Below are 17171 nucleotides of genomic sequence, written 5' to 3'. Positions count from 1 at the left end.
GCTAAATTTCAAATTTTAGACTGTTGCATAGATGTTTTAAGAGAAACAGCCATTGTTTTCCAACGATGTGAAACTTTGCCTGTTTGTTCCTCAGCATCTCTCATGAATGGAGGAGCCCAACCTTTCTATATATGTGTGAGCCAAGGTTGTCACCATTTTCTATTGTCATTTTCTAAATCAAAACTGGAGCATCTCGAATGTAAAAGAACTTTAAGTGGGGTTACCCTATCATAGGGGACAATGCTTTCCCCAGACAGCATAGATAATCCAATGAAAGCCCATTTCTAAGTATGTATCACCTCTTTGTGAGTGTCAGCCAGCGGGGTGGCTCTTGGTTGCCTTCCAGAACTCGATGGTATGACCCCTATTTGATGCAGACACCACATGTTTAAGTCATGGGACAAGAGGCAATTAGGCTGACACTATCCTAGCCGCTTTGCTTCTAACTGGCTAGATTTCATTGTGCCAGAAGGTTCTACTAGGCTACAGAAAGAGAAAAGTATTAACAGTCTTACTCCGCTGTGAACTGTGGCAAGGGTCGGCTTGGCAAGGTTTGCCATCGGTAAGATAATGGCACGAATGATATGAGAGCAACCAAGCACTTCCTGGGTTGGATTTGAAGCCTGCTTAAGACAGGACTCATGCCCCATACTGTTAACCGGGTTAAAAATTCCACATCTGATGCAATAGTAATTTCTCTATTGCTGGGACAAAATATTTTGACCCAGGCATTTTATAAAAATAGGGGCTGGTTTATAAACCTCATGATACCAGAGGGATGGAAGTCCATCCCCCGAGAGAAGAATAGTGACAAACAGGCATCGTGGCAGGAGGTGGTTGCTGAGAGCTCACATCTTGACCTTTAAACACAAAGCAGAGAGAGCAAACTAGAAATGGTGTGACTCTTTTACCCTTAAAGCCCACTACCAGTGACATACTTCCTCCAACAAGGCCATACCTCAAAAACTCAAATACCACCACTAACTGGGACCACCCCTAACATGAGCTTACGGGAGGGCTTTCTCATTCAAGTCACTATAATGGACTATGTCATAGACCCTAGAGAAAGAATTTAATACTATTCTTCTCCTAAATGGACATAGTGAGGTCTTATCTTTATACATGTAGATTAGTACCTCTCTCAACCTTCATCAGAGAAGCACTTTCTCCTCCTCCTCCTCCTTCTTCATCTTTTTCTTCTTTTACTTCTTCCTTTTCCTCCCCTCCCTCTCTGCCTCCCATCCCCCTAATCTTCTTCCTCTCCCTCACCCTGTCCTTCTCCGTCTCCTCCTCCTCCTTCTACCGTGATTAACACAGAAACTCACAACATGCAGAGAATAAGAAAGGAGTGAAGTGCTCAGCTTTAAGTGACACATCTAAACCACTCTCCTGCCAAGGATCAGAGATGACTGTAGAAGAGTGACTGGGACAAATGTAAAAGCCATACAAAGTGAATATGTACAGTAAGGACATGAAAGGGCCATGGCAGGCACAAACTCAGAGCCTATAGACTGTGTGCACCAGATCAAGCTGCCTAAATCCGTCATGGATGGAGACGTCCCCTGAGGTCTCCAGCACAGAAGGTGAAAATTGGTTGTTTCTGGGGAAAGAAGGGTCAGGTTTTTTTTTTTTTTTTCTGTTTTTTTTTTTTCTTTAGTCAGTTATTTTTTATTTTTTATTAAATTTATTTATTTAATCACTTTACATCCCAGTATCAGCCCCCCCCTCCTCCCAATACCCCCTCGTGCAGATACTCTCCCCATTCCTCCCTCTTTTGAGAAGGATGAGTTCCCCTCTAGGTATTGCCTACCCCCAGTCCCACCCTGACTCCTGCACATCAAGTAACTTCAGGACTAGGTGCATGCTTTCCCTCTGAGGCCAGATAAGGCAGCCATTTAGGGAAACGGATCCGCAGGCAGGCAACAGAGTTAGAGACAGCCCCCTCTTCTGTTGAAGAACCTGCAAAAAGACCAAGTTTTCCATCTGCTACATATGTGCAGGGGCCTAGGTCGGTCCAGCCTATGCTTGCTCTTTAGCTGGTGATTCAGTCTTTGCGGACCCCCAAGGGTCCAGGTTAAGTGACTTTGTTGGTGTTGTGGCTTTTCTATCCTCTTCCAGTCCCTCAATCTTTTCCCCAACTCCTCTGTAAAACTCCCTAAGCTCCATCTAATGTTTGGTTGTGAGTCTCTGCATCTCTTTCCCTTGGCTTCTAGGCTCCTGTCTGAAAGCATAACATAGTATCAATAATGGTGTCAAGGATGGAATTTTGCCCATGGGATGGGTTTTGATTTGGGACAGTCATTGGCTGGCCATGCCTTCAGTCTCTGTGACATCTTTGTCCCTGCACATCTTGTAGGCAGGACACATTTTAGGTTGAAGGTTTTATGGTTGGGTTGATGTTCTTATTTCTTTACTGGAAGTCCTGCTTGGCTACAGGAAGTGGCCATGTCCTCACAGCTAGGAGTCTCATAGACTTCCTGGAGCTCCCCCCACCCAGGTCTCCGGCAAGTCCTAGAGACTCCCACCCCCACCATCAAGTATGGAAAACCTGACAGGCTAGCCATTTTCCTGTATCACTAAGCACACTCATTTGGGGATGGGGGTCAGAGAGAGACAGAGACAGAGAGACAGATAAGTAGAGAGATACAGAGAGAGAGTGAAGAGGTGTGAGAATGGGGGTTGGATATGTGGGTTTGAACGAAACACATGATAGACCTGTATAAAGTTCTCAAATGAGAAAAGATTAAAAGAAGAAGAAAGGGAGGTTCTTTCAGTGGACCTGGATTTGTTTCTCAGTATCCTTGTGGTGGTTCATAACTCCTTGAAACTCCAATTCCAGAGGGGTCTGACATCTCCTTCTGATCTTCCTGGCCGGACCTGACTGGGCGTGGACCTAGTACAGATACATACATACATTGAGGCCAAAATTCATATATTTGGATAGTAAAAAAAAACAAGTAGAATTAAAACAAAGCCCTCTGGCTTTTCTTGGGCTCCTTGTTACAGCCACGAATATATATCCTCAACAAATTATTGGTGTGATGGCTGTCTTCCAGAACACCCCAGTGTTGACCCTACTAATGGGAATATTGATGCGCTAGTAAAATACCTTTCATTTAAAAATGCACCAAATAAGAAGTTGGCCGGTGTGTTCTGTATGGAGCGAACTGGTTGGTTCAGTAACACCCCTCTTAGCGATGAGTTGGCCTCTGAGCAATGCCAACAGTTGCCTCAGACCCATGTGCACATAAGTGTGCACTTCCGCCTGCTAGCCTTGCACAACCCTGTTCCTCAAGGCCATATTGCACAACACTCACAGGGCAGCAAACGCAGCTGGCTGTCGTCGGGGCTCAGTCTGAACACCCTTCCACGGACGCACACTGGAAGAGCCTTCACTGCATGAATTATGGTTTCCTTATATTTTCCTCGGTGTGTAGTGAGTTTTGTCCTCTTTGTGCAGGCTGTGGATGCAATGGACACTTATATTGCGGCTGTATATGAGCATGTGGTTATATTGCCAAACAAAACAGAAAGTCCTGTTTCCAGAGAGGAGGCTTTGCTCCTGATGAACAAGAACATAGACATCTTGGAGAACGCAATCAAGTTGGCAGCCAGACAGGTAAGTCGCTTTTGTTCATGTCCGAGATGGGATATGGATTTGCAGCTACGCAAGAATGCACATATTTTAAAACGATGCATTTTGAAATGCCTCTTTTGAGCAGGGCGCACATATTATTGTGACCCCAGAAGACGGAATCTACGGTTGGATCTTCACCAGGGAGACCATTTACCCCTACCTAGAAGATATACCAGACCCTGAAGTGAACTGGGTTCCCTGTAGAGACCCTAAAAGGTAACATCATGCCAAAGAGTGACTGATGAGACAGAGCGGTGATGTCACCAGGCTCGACGTGTTACTTTTTCTGATGACTAGACAGCCAATGGTCTAATGCTTCACAGCGTCTGCTACTCAATGTGCCGTCATCTGGCGAATCTTTGCACAGAACGCTTGGTTCATCCCAACCACAGTTCTCTTTAAAACCTAGCCTGTGGATCGTTTCCAACACGTGTGTTTAACTAAGTCTCACCCAAGTGAGAACGTTTTTTCTGGAACCAGTGCCCTCAAGTATGAGTCAGTGGGTTTACCCAGGAGCCTTCACAAGGGTAGAAAAATATTAATGAGCCTGCATTTTTGTTTTTTAAATCACTGTTTCTAAGGTCAAGAGAAACACTGACACAACTACTTATGGAACTGGCTGTAAAGACAGGTATACAGACAGACAGACAGACACAGCAATAGAAACAGAGAGACACAGAGACAGAGAAAGACAGAGACAGAGAAACAGAGACAAAGACAGGCAGGCGGGGTTGGGGGAGAGGGAGAGAGGGAAGAGAAGAGGAAACACTGCAGCTGAAGGAAGGCCTATGGGAGCCTGTTGAGAATTTAAGAACAGCTTTCAGATAAAACGTAGCACAGCACCTGGGCAGTCTACAAGAAGACTCTGGCTAGGCTTCTGGGCGGATCTGCAGGGCGGAGCCCACAGGCAATGTGAGGAAAACTGTGCAAACAGTTCCAGAGCCTGTGTTCCTCACACAGTGTCATCTCTGTGGCGTCACACTGGGTGCGTGGCAGTCGCAGGGGTCTCGGAACAGGAAGCTTCCTGAGTCCTCATCTCACCACCTCCCAGCTGACCACAAATGCTTCTCTTCCTCTTTATCTACAACAGAGGGCAACAAGGCCCATCTCCGTTTCCCTTCTAGAACAGACAAGAATGTCAGATGACATGGTGCGTGTGGCCCTCTCACCTGTAGTGTCTTCTTTAACATCCCAGGCCATGACAACTTCTTCTTGATAGAAGCAGCCGAGTGTAAACTACCGCAAACGCTTGTCCTTCTAGAGAGTTTGGAAGTTATTAATAACTGTGGTTTAGGCGTAAGTTTTATAAAATGTATATTTAATTATGTAATTATATTTATAATTTTAAACGACGAATAGATTATTTTAAGTGTAACTACTTACCTTTTAGCATGTTCGCAGGTGATTTTTTAAGTGGGGAAATTTTCAAAACTGCTTTCAGTTGCTACTTTTATATTCAATTCTCCTGCTCAGACTCATATGCATTACCTTCAAGGCAGCAGTTCTCAATCTGTGGGTCACGACCCCTTTGGGTTAAGCCCTTTCATAGGGGTCACCTACGGCCACCAGAAAACACACGTATTTCCATCATGATTCCTACCAGTAGCAAGAAAAATAATGTTATGGTTGGGGGTCACCACAACATGAGGAACTGTATCAAAGGGTCACAGCGTTAGGAAGGCTGAGAAGTGCCACTCCAAGGAGGAAATTTCAAAACTAATTCTGACCACCCGAAGCCAGCAGGAAAGGAACTACAGTGCTCCCGTTCTTGAGCGCTGCTGGTCGAGTCAAGCCTCACCTCGAGACGTCTACCTTTGGGAAAACATTTGCCAAATGTTACAGGATCTGTGTGTACAGGAAGCAGAGGAGAGTGACTCGGTGTCTTCCTGATAGCTTTCCCGGCACAGAAGGCGGTTCTTACTGCTGTCATTCTATCACTAGGATTAACACATCCTCACTCGATGAGATCACTCCTAGGAGAGGTGCCCGTATATCTGACGCTTACTTGAATTCTACTAAGTTGGGAAGTGGCTCGTGCAATTCTAACATTCAGCTCTGTGGAACAAAAAGGAGGAGATCGGTTGGGTATCGGGTCTCACGACTGTAATCCCAGCACTCAGAAAAACACGTGGGAGAAATTGTTTCTTGAGCTCCAAGGCAACCTGGGCTACACAGCGAGACTCTACTTAAAACAACAACAACATGAAACTGTTGGGAAGGTGGCTCAGTGGAAAAAGAACTTGCCAACTAAATGTGATATCTGGAGTTCGGGTCCCCAGAACCCACACAAAAGCCAGGCAGGCATAGAGGTGTGTCACCGGTAGTCTTGTACTTTGGAGGGATAGATGGGGGATTCTCAGGGAAGTTTAGTGAGTCATACATGCAGGAATTGGCAAACTGTTTAGTGAAAGACCTTGTCTTTGATAAACAAGGTGAGAATGAGTAGTCAGGACACATCACCTTTCAGCCTCCATCTGGTGAACACTTACACACATATAAACATGTGCGTACACACGTGTGCCATCGCTGTCCTGGTTGTCTTCTCATAATTACAGGAACCCCATAGACGTGTTAGCTAGTCATTGTGATTTCATTGAATTCCAGCTGTATCTGGTGTGCTGGTTGTATCCAATTGTTCACTTAAAACAGCAGGGGTCACTGTTTGTGTATTACCTATAAAAAGAAAGGGAGAAGGGGGGGGGGGGAGGCTGTGTAATTTGTAGTTAGGGAAAGTGGAATTAAAGCCATGTGAAGGCTGGGGAGAGGCCTTGGTCCATAAAGTACTTGCTTTAAAAGTGTGGATTCCTGCGTTTGCTCCCCGGAACCCATGTAAACCACTGGGAACAGAAACACACGTGGAATCTTGGCAGTGGCAGTTGGGAGGTGAAGACATCAGATCCCTAGTGTTTGCTGGCCGGTCAGTCCAGCTTTATTTGGTGACGTCCAGGGCCAATGAGAGGTGCTGTGTGAGAGGCAGCCGGGACAGGGAAGGGACTGAGAAATGACACTGAGGCTGTCATCTGATTTCATACTCGAACACCTACGAAGCCATGCCCCCAAGAGCACCCATGAAATACTTGCACATACACATCACACTGTCATTTGCATTAAACCATGGTGACCGGATAGACTTGTTGCCACTATATTATGTTCTACTGAAAACTATAGTACCCAAGAAGCCTATTGATTCACGAATATGCTTTCTGTCACCTGTCACCTGATTTTCTGCAGAATCTTCCTCCTTATATTGGTGGCCTTCCGTCTGTCCGAGTGCAGTTTTAGTCACAACACAAATCTCTTACACGAGAGATGTTCAAATATTCGAAGCCACATGTTACCTCACTGCACTCGGTTCTTAGTCTGCAGTAAATATAGAGACGAATTCATAATGTGTACTTTTCTCCCTGAGATCCAGAAAAGAAAGGAAACTGCCTATCATGGTTTGTTTTGATAAGAAGACTGAGTCAGGCCTGTGCACATTTGTTTAGATTCCCACTGCAATGCTCCCCATAGACAATGACCTGCAAAGGAAGAACTGTTTTCTTCCACTTGCTACTTTGTTTTTGACCACAATTTACAGTGGTAAAACTGTGATGTTCTAGCTATGGTTGTAGACAGCCCTTCTTATAGGAGTTTGCTAAATTTCAAGTCCCTGCATGGCTTCTCTCCTCATTTCAAGACAGAGTATTAGTTTCTCTTCAGTCTTCTCTAGGCTTTTGTCCTGGACTCTGGCTCAGGAGAAGACATTAGTTAGTAATCACAAAGGCAAACACTGTGTGGCATTCCTGTTTGAGGTAGAGTCTCTTGTCACCCTGAAAGTCTGTCACAGAAGGCAGGCTAGCAGACTCCAAGCTTCTGGGTTCTGTTTCTGACTCCCATACCCTTAATGCTGAGATTAAAGGTGCATGGTCCTGTGCCTGGCATTTATGTGGGTTCTGGGATTTGAAGTCAGGTTCTCAAACTTACAAGGCAAGTGCTTTATTGAACAATCTCCCCAGTTGGCTTCTGAGTTCCAAAACCTTTTCTGCTGATTCCCAAACTGGAGCTGTTGTGTTATAGGAAATGTGAAAACATAGTATCATGTCATCAGCTTGGTGCAACGTCTGTTGGATTAGGTTCGGCCACACACCAGTCCAGGAGAGACTCAGCTGCCTCGCCAAGGAGAACTCTATCTATATTGTGGCAAATATTGGGGACAAGAAGCCATGCAATGCTACTGATCCTCGGTGTCCCCGGGATGGCCGTTACCAATACAATACCAATGTGGTCTTCGATTCTGAGGGCAGGCTAACAGCCCGCTACCATAAGGTAAGAATTATCCATGCCTTCAATAAACTTGTTTTTTCCCCTAGTTCTTTGTGATGTAAATATATTTTTGTTTGTTAAATACTGAAGATTTATAACTATTACATAAAATTTCACAACTATTACCATTTCTAGTTGGAAAGGCAATATACCAGTCAAGGATTCTCCGTGTGAATGAATCATAAAGTAGAATGTAGCAAAATGTTAAAACAGACGGAATAATAGCTTAAAACAATCAAATATCCTTTGGGAAAGGAGAAGTGCTGTTCCATCTTGAGTTAAATAAATCAGAGGATCTGGGGGTACACCATATGTTATTATTAAATACTACATACTATTTACCTCAGCATGATGTTTTGATTAATATGAAACAAAACCCCAACAGAAACTGGTTCTTTTAAAAAGAGGAAAATATCCATGTGTGTGTGTCTGGGAAGAATACTAATTCCACAAAAGTGGGTCGCTTTCCAGGAGCAGCCTGCCCATTTCTCAGAGATACCGTCCACCCCTGTAGGTCTTACTAGCAGCTTTTGCTCAGGGTAACTGTCCGTTTAGACATCATTTGGCTCCGGCTGCACAGCACAAAGTTCTTGTCTTTATGAACAAAGTTCACGGAGAGATGTGTTTCTGTCACTCGGAAACCCGGAAATGGCTTCCTCACTCCTTCATCCCAGAGAGGCCGCATGTCTGTCCTGAACGAACCATTCACTGTTCTGTGCACAAAAAAGGCGAGTGGAGGGACAATGTGTGTGTGTGTGTGTGTGTGTGTGTGTGTGTGTGTGTGTGCCAGTGAACACACCACACAGAGTGCAAACCCAGCCAAGTGAGCATTCTGCTTCGGTCTGGGTGAAGCAGTCAGGATTCAGGAGAGAGCAAGACACACTCAGCTGCCTGGCAGGGACAATGGCATTGTGACCAATGCTCAGGACAAAGTGCTGTGAAACTTCAGGAACCTTCTGCATCCCTTTCCCCGTCTTAGAGTTCCATTGCTGTGAAGAGAACCCATGGCCACAGCAATTCCTTTAAAGGAAAACGGTGAATCAGGCTGGCATACAGCTCAGAGGTTTAGGGCATTCTTGTGGTGGGAAGCATGGCAGCTTGCAGGCTGACATGTTGCAGGAAAAGGAGGTAAGAGTTCCTCATCTGGGTCTGCAGGCAGCAGGAGGAGACAGTGAGACACTGGGCTTGGCTTCAGCATCTGAGAGCTTTACGCCCACACCAGTGACACACTTCCTCCCATGAGGTCACTCCTCCTAATTGTGTCCTGTCTTATAAAACCTGTGTGGGACATTTACATTCAGATCACCGCAGCCCCCTCATGGCTGTCATCAATATAATACATGCACTACAGAACCAATAATCAGGCTAGAAATATAGCTTAGTAATTAGCAATACTTAATGATTCCATAGTAGAAATTAACTTTAAGTCAACTTCATTTAATTTATATAAAAGCCACAGTAAACATGATAAAATTTATCAACACATGTTAGACCTCACACATGGGGTACCATTGATGCTTAAAGAACGCTTTGGAAACAGTTTTAAAATTATAAGATTCAAGATTTCATCCTGTCTGTGGGCTTAAGAGACGGCTCACCGGGCAAGAGCACATACTGATTTTACAGAGGATGTTAGCTCAATTCCAAGGCCATGTTGGCCACCCACAGCTGCCTGTAACTGCAGTTCCAGAGGATCTGAAACCCTCCTCTGTGTGCACACTCACATGCACATACTTACACATGGACATTAGATACAATTATAAAAAATAATGTAAAAGAGTTTTCATTCTGCCGTTTTAAAGAGAGAAATAAATATTAACATCTTAGATGCTGTTTGATTTCATTTGTTCATCAATGCGTGTTTGGTTAATGTCATAGCATGGAAACTCATAGCTTATGTAACAGGCATGGTGTTTGCAAATCTTCATGAAACCATATGCACGTCAGCATACATGGAAGATAAGACTTAGGGTACGGACCATATCTCCTGGTAAACGTGTTCCACACTAATTCTCTGCTTTTCTGCTTGTCTTTGACAGTACAATCTCTTTGAACCAGAGATTCAGTTTGATTTCCCCAAAGATTCAGAGCTGGTGACCTTTGACACTCCCTTCGGGAAGTTTGGCGTCTTCACTTGCTTTGACATTTTTTCTTATGATCCAGCTGTGGTGGTTGTGAAGGACTCTGGGGTTGACAGTGTTCTCTTGCCCACGGCGTGGTACAATACTCTGCCCTTGCTTTCAGCGGTGCCATTCCATTCAGCGTGGGCCAGAGCCATGGGGGTCAACCTGCTTGCTGCAAACACCCACAACACCAGAATGCACATGACAGGTAACTCTGGCCAGTCATCGATCAGGTGGCAAGGGGCCGACTTGGGAAAGAGCTCCCCATTGATATTTTTCAAGCCAAACATTTCCTTCATGGCTCTATGACTAACCCCATTCCCGTAAATACTACGGGAATACTACGAGTTTCTGCTTTGATATAATTTACTTAATTTTGTGTTTATTTTCTGGGGACGGGCAATCAATTGCTTTGTTTTTCAGACTGGATCTTAGTACATAGCCCAGACAGGCTTAGAGTTTATGGTCTTTCTGCCCCAGCCTCCCAAGTGCTGGGATTATGGGCATTCCCTGCCATTCCTAGCTAGAAGCATAGGCTTCTGCTTAAAGAGCTTTAATATGATAAGGAAAAGAAGCAAATATCTCTACGCTTCATGAGGGAAACTGAAGTTATAAGATGTCAGGTAATGAAAAAGATGTGGTGGTGGTGAGTGGAGAGGTGGCTTAGCCATTAAAGAAAAAAAAGTCAATGCTAGGAATGTTCCAGCCAACATCTATTAATAGCATTAAAATTAAATTTTAAGCTGGTGATAGAATTCACAAGTATAATTGGTTTTAGAGTTTACTCTTGGTAGGAATTGAACTCAGGACCTCTGGAAGAGCAGTCAGTGCTCTAACTGCTGAGCCATCTCTCCAGCTCCCCAATATGCAACCTTCAAATGATCCTTTCCGTACCTTATGCAGAAAGTAGGGTCAAATTGAATTAACAACATTTTTTTAAAAAGTCATTGTGCTTCAAAAACATTACGCCCAATTGCGTTTCATTTCCCACGAGAATGTTCTCTTTTGACGCCATAAAAAACGTTGGAAGCAACATTTGCGTTTCGCTCCGTTGGCCACAGGGAGCGGGATCTACAGCCCGGAGGCCGTCGGAGTGTACCACTATGACATGGAGACGGAGAGCGGCCAGCTGCTGCTATCCGAGCTGAGGGCCCGGCCCAGCCAGCTCGCCTCCCCTGCAGAGGCAGACTGGAGTGCTTATGCCAGGCTTGTGAAGTTCCCATCGCAGCGGGCAGACTTCCAGGGGACGATTTATTTTGATGAATTCAGCTTTACCGAGCTTACAGGAAGCGCTGGCAATTACACAGTTTGCCAGAAGGACCTGTGCTGTCACCTGACTTACAGGATGTCTGAGAGCCGACTGGACGAGGCGTACGTCCTGGGTGCCTTTGACGGACTCCATACGGTGGAAGGCCAGTACTACCTACAGGTAGAATACTTGGATACCTTATCGCTACATTTTCTTCTAAGTCACCGCTCTTTATTGCTGTGAAGAAAGACCAAGACTAAAAGCAACTTAAGAAGGGAAGGGTTTACAGTATGCCACGGTGAGACGGTCGGGCAAGAACTCAAGGTAAGCCCCAACAGAGCCCACCATAGTAGGCTGGGCCCTCCCACATAAATAATCATTAATGAAGAAAATGCTCCCACAGACTTGCCTACAACCCGATGGAAGCATTTCCTCAATTGACGGTCCTCCTCCAAGAGGACCCTAGCTGTGTGGAGTTGCCAAGTATAATATAAAATAATCAGTACAATCGTCATAGCTGTTTCTTAAATAGTGAACTAAATTCAGCTAATTGGTATACTGCTGCATTTATCATGGATTTATTTGCAGTCCCAGAACATTTAACTTGTTTCATTTTCGCCAGAACATTGTTTTTTTCTTGGCTACAAAGTGAAAAGCATGACTCAGACTGAGGAGCTCTCTGCAGGCAAACTCAAGTTTAAATCACTGCAGCTTCTGAGCATCCTCTGGTTACTTTAAAGATGTGTTTTCAGGGCTTTTCAGCTGTGGGCTAAATTAATTTGGAACCCAGTGTGGCACATGGATACGTGACTGAATTAAAAGAAATGTAACTAAAGCAAATGCCTTATAAAACAATCTAAATTAGAAGGTATGCAGAAGGTCTGGAGAGAGGGCTCAGTGGCTAAGAGCACTGACTGCTTTTCCAGAGGTCCTGAGTTCAAATCCAGAAACCATATGGTGGCTCACAACCATCTGTAATGAGATCTGATCCTCTCTTCTGGTGTCTTATAACAGCTACAGTGTACATATATAAGAAATAAATAAATAAATCTTAAAAAAGAAGGTATGCAGAACACTCACTTTTAAAATTCTATTCATTTTTCCTTTATTGATAGTGTAATAATTGCCCAGTGTCAGTGGCACATGTACCTTTAATCTCAATGCTTGGGAGGCAAAGGCAGGAAGGTCTCTGAAATTGAGGTCAACCAGGTCTACGGAGTGAAAGAAATTCTTTCTCAAAAACAAACAAACAAACAAAAAGTGTAAGGATCTTGCCCCATTAAATCTGTCTTAATATTTAATAAGTTCTGACTGATTAAATGGAAACCATTCTTTGAAACTGAGCTACGACTACTTTCCCTCCTTTCACATAGATATGTACGTTGCTGAAGTGTCAGACCACCGACTTGAGAACTTGTGGGGAACCTGTGGGGTCAGCTTTTACAAAGTTTGAAGAATTCTCTCTCAGCGGCACCTTTGGGACGAAGTATGTTTTCCCACAGATTGTCCTAAGTGGGAGTCAACTTGCCCTGGAAAAATATTATGAAGTATGAGGCCTCAAAAGAATACATCTCTTTTGAATACATGAAGTAGACCAATATAATAAGGATCTTTGAAATAAAGGTCTGGGAGGTGGTGGTTCATGCCTTTAATCCAGCATTTGGGAGGCAGAGGCAGGCAGATCTCTGAGTTCAAGGCCAGCCTGGTTCTAGGACAGTCAGCACCACATGGGAAAACTCTGTCTTAAACAAACTAACAAACAAAAAACCCACCCCCAAACCAAAACCAAACTAAACAACCAAACAACCCCCTCCCAAAATAAAACAACAAAAAAGAAGGAAAGAAGGAAGAAAAAAAGGAAAGAAGGAAGGAAGAAAAGAAAGAAAGAAGGAAGGAAGGAAGGAAGGAAGAAAAGAAAGAAAGAAGGAAGGAAGGAAGGAAGGAAGGAAGAAAAGAAAGAAAGAAAGAAGGAAGGAAGGAAGGAAGGAAGGAAGGAAGGAAGGAAGGAAGGAAGGAAGGAAAGAAAGGGAGAGATACTGAAATGTCGCCCAGTCTATGGGAAATGGTTTGCAGGTCACATTAGCCCTGACACAGAATGAGCTGTAAATGCACATTCACCCCATGTGAGACAAATTTGGGTGCATTGCTCTACAAAACTGTGACGTCTTGGGAGAGTTAAAAATTAGAATATGGGTTACTATTAACCTTTCATATAGTGGAGAATCTCAAGTTAAACCACCACACAGTCCACCACACAGGGCAGCTCTCGGCTGGGGGAGCAACTTGTAATGTAAGCTGCGCAGACAGTTGAGGTTAAAACAGTCAGAAGTTCAAGGCCTGCACAGGGTACAACGTGAGTCCAAGGCCAGTCAAAACTGACAAGTTGGTGAGACTTAGTCTCAAAATAAAAATGTTAAAAATTAATCCCAGCACAATGAAGGTAGAGGCGGGTGGATCTCTGTGAGCTTGTGACCAGTCTGGTCTATAGCTAGTTCCAGGACAGTCAGGACTGGGTAGAGAGTCTATCTCAATAAACAAACAAACAAATAGAACACACACACACACACACACACACACACACACACTCACACTCACACACACATGCTGAGGGAATGGTTCAGCAGTCAAGGGCACTTCCTAGTCTTGCAAAGGACCCAGGCACGGGTCGCCAATGCACATATATACACATACATGACAGGCATTACAACTCCTGGTCTCGGGACTCTGATGCCCCGTTCTGGCTTCCTCGGACCCTGTGTGCACACATTCATATACATAAAATAAAAACTAATCTGAAAGGAGAGTTTCGAGCACTTGTTTGGTTCGGATCTTAATATTTACTCTGTGGCTCTTGCAGATCGGTACCTCGAATTCTAGTAAATTCGCGTTCAGCGCCCTCCTCTGTCCTCAGAGGCATCAAGCATGAGTGTGGTGAGCTCATGGTGATCAAATATTCATACACGTGAGGCCAATAAATAAATCTGAAAAAGCAAGCGTACATTTTAAAGAGTTAGGAATATATTATAGATCGTGAGGAGAGACTGTCTAGCACGAGTAAAACCTTGGGTTAAGTGCTGAGCGCTGCAGAGTTTACGCCGTGGGAGTGTTGAGAAGCTGCTGTGATGCCGCCAACAGCTCTACAGGGGTTTACAACTTTAAAGAATATCTTTTGTACATCACTCAACTACCCTTAAAAGAGATTACTGGCTAAAATGTTACCCTGATCCTTCTATAATTAGACCAAAGTCATAAAGCCGAGTCTTCCGTCATCAAATCATGTGAGCTACATGCCCCCGGTCCTGCTTTTGACCGGATAGTTCTAAAGGAGGTACCGGGAACCGAGCGCTGCATTGGCGTTAACCATTTATCGTCTGCCTTTCTTTCATCAGGTCTCGAGAGACGGTCGCCTGAGGAGCCGAGGTGGTGCCCCTTTGCCTGTCTTAGTGATGGCCCTGTACGGAAGAGTGTTTGAGAGGGACCCTCCGCGCTTAGGGCAGGGACCTGGGAGGTTCAATGATCCCCTTCATTGGGGACTGTCAGGAGCCGGGCTGTAAAGGAGAGAGAACGGGGATCTGCGGAGTTCCATTAGAAGATGCACCGTAGGCTGCTGAAAGGACAAATCAAACGAAACGAAACAGTTAAAGAAAAATAAAGCAAGTGGGGAGCTATGACGTGCATATGGGTTGAGGTTCTCAGACCGTAGTAGGTACCCAAAACTTAGCACAACTGACTCTGCGATGGAAGCCCGGTTTAGGCTGTAACACTCGCACCTGCCAAAACTGAAACAAAGGCCTAGTCCATCAAAGCCCACACGTCCTGGGAAGGTCTCAAACAAACAAAAAACCTTTGCCTTTTACCTCCTGTAGTTCGGCTTTTGCCTAATTGTTCTTAACTGAAGTATGCAAACCCAGGACTTTTTTTTTTTTTCTGCTTAAAAGCTTACTCTGAGAAAGGCTTGTTCCTATACTAGGATTCCAAACACCCAGTGTAGTTGATGGTTGTCTAATAAAGATTTAAACATTGGCTTAAACCCACGTCCAAGCCATCTTCTCTGGTACCCTTGCAGTAGGACACGTAATTCAACTACATTCTTTAGAGGTGATTCTTTCAATAATCAGGATGGAGATCCATAGTTGAATACTGTGGCTCTGTTAGGTGTGTTTGTTGGGAGCCTAGGATGGGGGCGGGGCCTGTCACAAGGGGCGGGGCCTGGCACATAGCAGCACCGGTTTCTACCTTGCGCTGTCTAACACCACTCTGGGAGACTGTTAAGAAAAGATACATCTGTATTACCAGATGTATGTGTTATAGAGTTTGTGACCCCTGGGAAAAGACAGTAGACATGATCCAATATGCTTAAAAAGATTTATTGATTTGCTGATGACAGGAGGGGTGAACAATCTCTGAGCCGGATGAGATTGCCTTGAAGGAGGGGTATGGGGAAAGCCTTTAAAATTTGTTTTTATTTATTCACTTTACATCCTGATCACTGTTCGCCTTCCTGGTCACCCCTTCTCCTCCGAGAGAGTGGGGACCCCACTCCCAGGCATCTCCCCGACACTGCCACATCAAGTCTTTGCAAAGCTAGGTGCATCCTCCCCCACTGAGGCCAGACGAGGCAGCGCAGCTACAAGAACATGCCCCACATACAAGCAACAGCTTTTGGGACAGTCCCCACTCCAGTTGTCGGGGACCTACACGAAGACCAAGCTGCACATCTGCTGCATATGTGCCGGGGGCCTCGGTCCAGCCTGTGTGTGTTCTCTGGTTGGTGGTTCAGTCACTGAGAGCCTCCCAGGGTCCAGGTTAGTTGACTCTGTAGGTCTTCCTGTGGAGTCCCTGTCCCCTTCAGGGCGCTCAACCCTGGGGAAGGACTTTTAAAAGGGAAAACCACATGAAGACCTTCGATATCTATTCCAGCAAGCAAAAACTGTTCTGTTCTGCTACGTGGTTAGGCAACTCAAAACACTCTTTGGTTATCTGCGTACGCAAGCTACAGAAGCAAAAAAGCAGTTACTCATATCATAACAAGTAGATGGCCATGGTTGTACATTGTGTGTGTGGGGGGGTGCCACTGAATCAGGGTTACTGGGAACTTATCTTCCAGGGACTTGAGTCACAAAGGGCTGGCAGGTACCAAGATAGATGCCTAGCATAAAATGGAGCCTCTTTAGCATAAGAGCGGGTCCTTGTCTTCAAATGAAAAGCCCGAGCCCGAGTCAATCTTTCTTCTTTATAATGTGCTCAGTATACAATACTGTGGGGTGAGCAAATGAAGCGGCCTACCATAGTGTACGTGGGAGAGCATAACCTTGTCCATTGGAACCGCATCCAGCGTTCACGAATGTGTGCAGGGATACGTGGATATAGAGCGTGGAATGTGTGTCTAAGAAGAGGATTTCTTTTGCAGGAACTCTGTTGTATACAAACAGTGAGTCCATCAGGGGAAGGTTAATTTCATGTTATCTTGATTAGACTTGGATGCTCAGTTGGCTGATTAAACATTTTTGAGTATATGATGGGGACGTTCCTGAAAAATAGTAGCATTAAAATTGGTGGGTTGGGGCTGGAGAGATGGCCCAACGGTTAGGAACACTGGCTGTTCTTCCGAAGGACCCAGGTTCAATTCCCCGAACCCACATGGCAGGTCATAACCATTTGTAACTCCTGTTCCGGGGACCCAACTCACTCACACACAGACAACAAATAAATAAATGAATTAATTCATTTTTAAAAGTTGGTGCGTTGATACTGGATAGGGAAGGGCCCAGAGGGGGCAGAGACAGATTGCTGGAGGCCCAAACACTTAGGGGGCAAGAGTGCAGAGCTGGGAGAAGCCGCAAATGCCTAAGAAGAG

At 44.9% G+C, this 17171-nt stretch overlaps 1 protein-coding gene across 1 annotated transcript; it reads left to right on the top strand.

The window, feature by feature from the left end:
* Window positions 1-3406: 3406 nt before the first annotated feature.
* On the top strand, window positions 3407-14868 carry LOC308430279 (vascular non-inflammatory molecule 3; the record flags this gene model as incomplete). The annotated part of the gene is made up of 7 exons (XM_080929436.1): window positions 3407-3619; window positions 3723-3853; window positions 7753-7945; window positions 9982-10273; window positions 11127-11494; window positions 12688-12861; window positions 14704-14868. The coding sequence occupies 7 exons, from the start codon at window positions 3407-3409 to the stop codon at window positions 14866-14868; spliced, it is 1536 nt and encodes a 511-aa protein (XP_080785562.1).
* Window positions 14869-17171: the final 2303 nt, after the last annotated feature.

This window comes from Micromys minutus (genome assembly GCF_963924665.1).
Source record: "Micromys minutus genome assembly, chromosome: 15".
NCBI lineage: Eukaryota > Metazoa > Chordata > Mammalia > Rodentia > Muridae > Micromys > Micromys minutus.
Note: the sequence above shows the minus strand (reverse complement) of the source record. Positions and strands in the feature narration are given on the sequence as shown.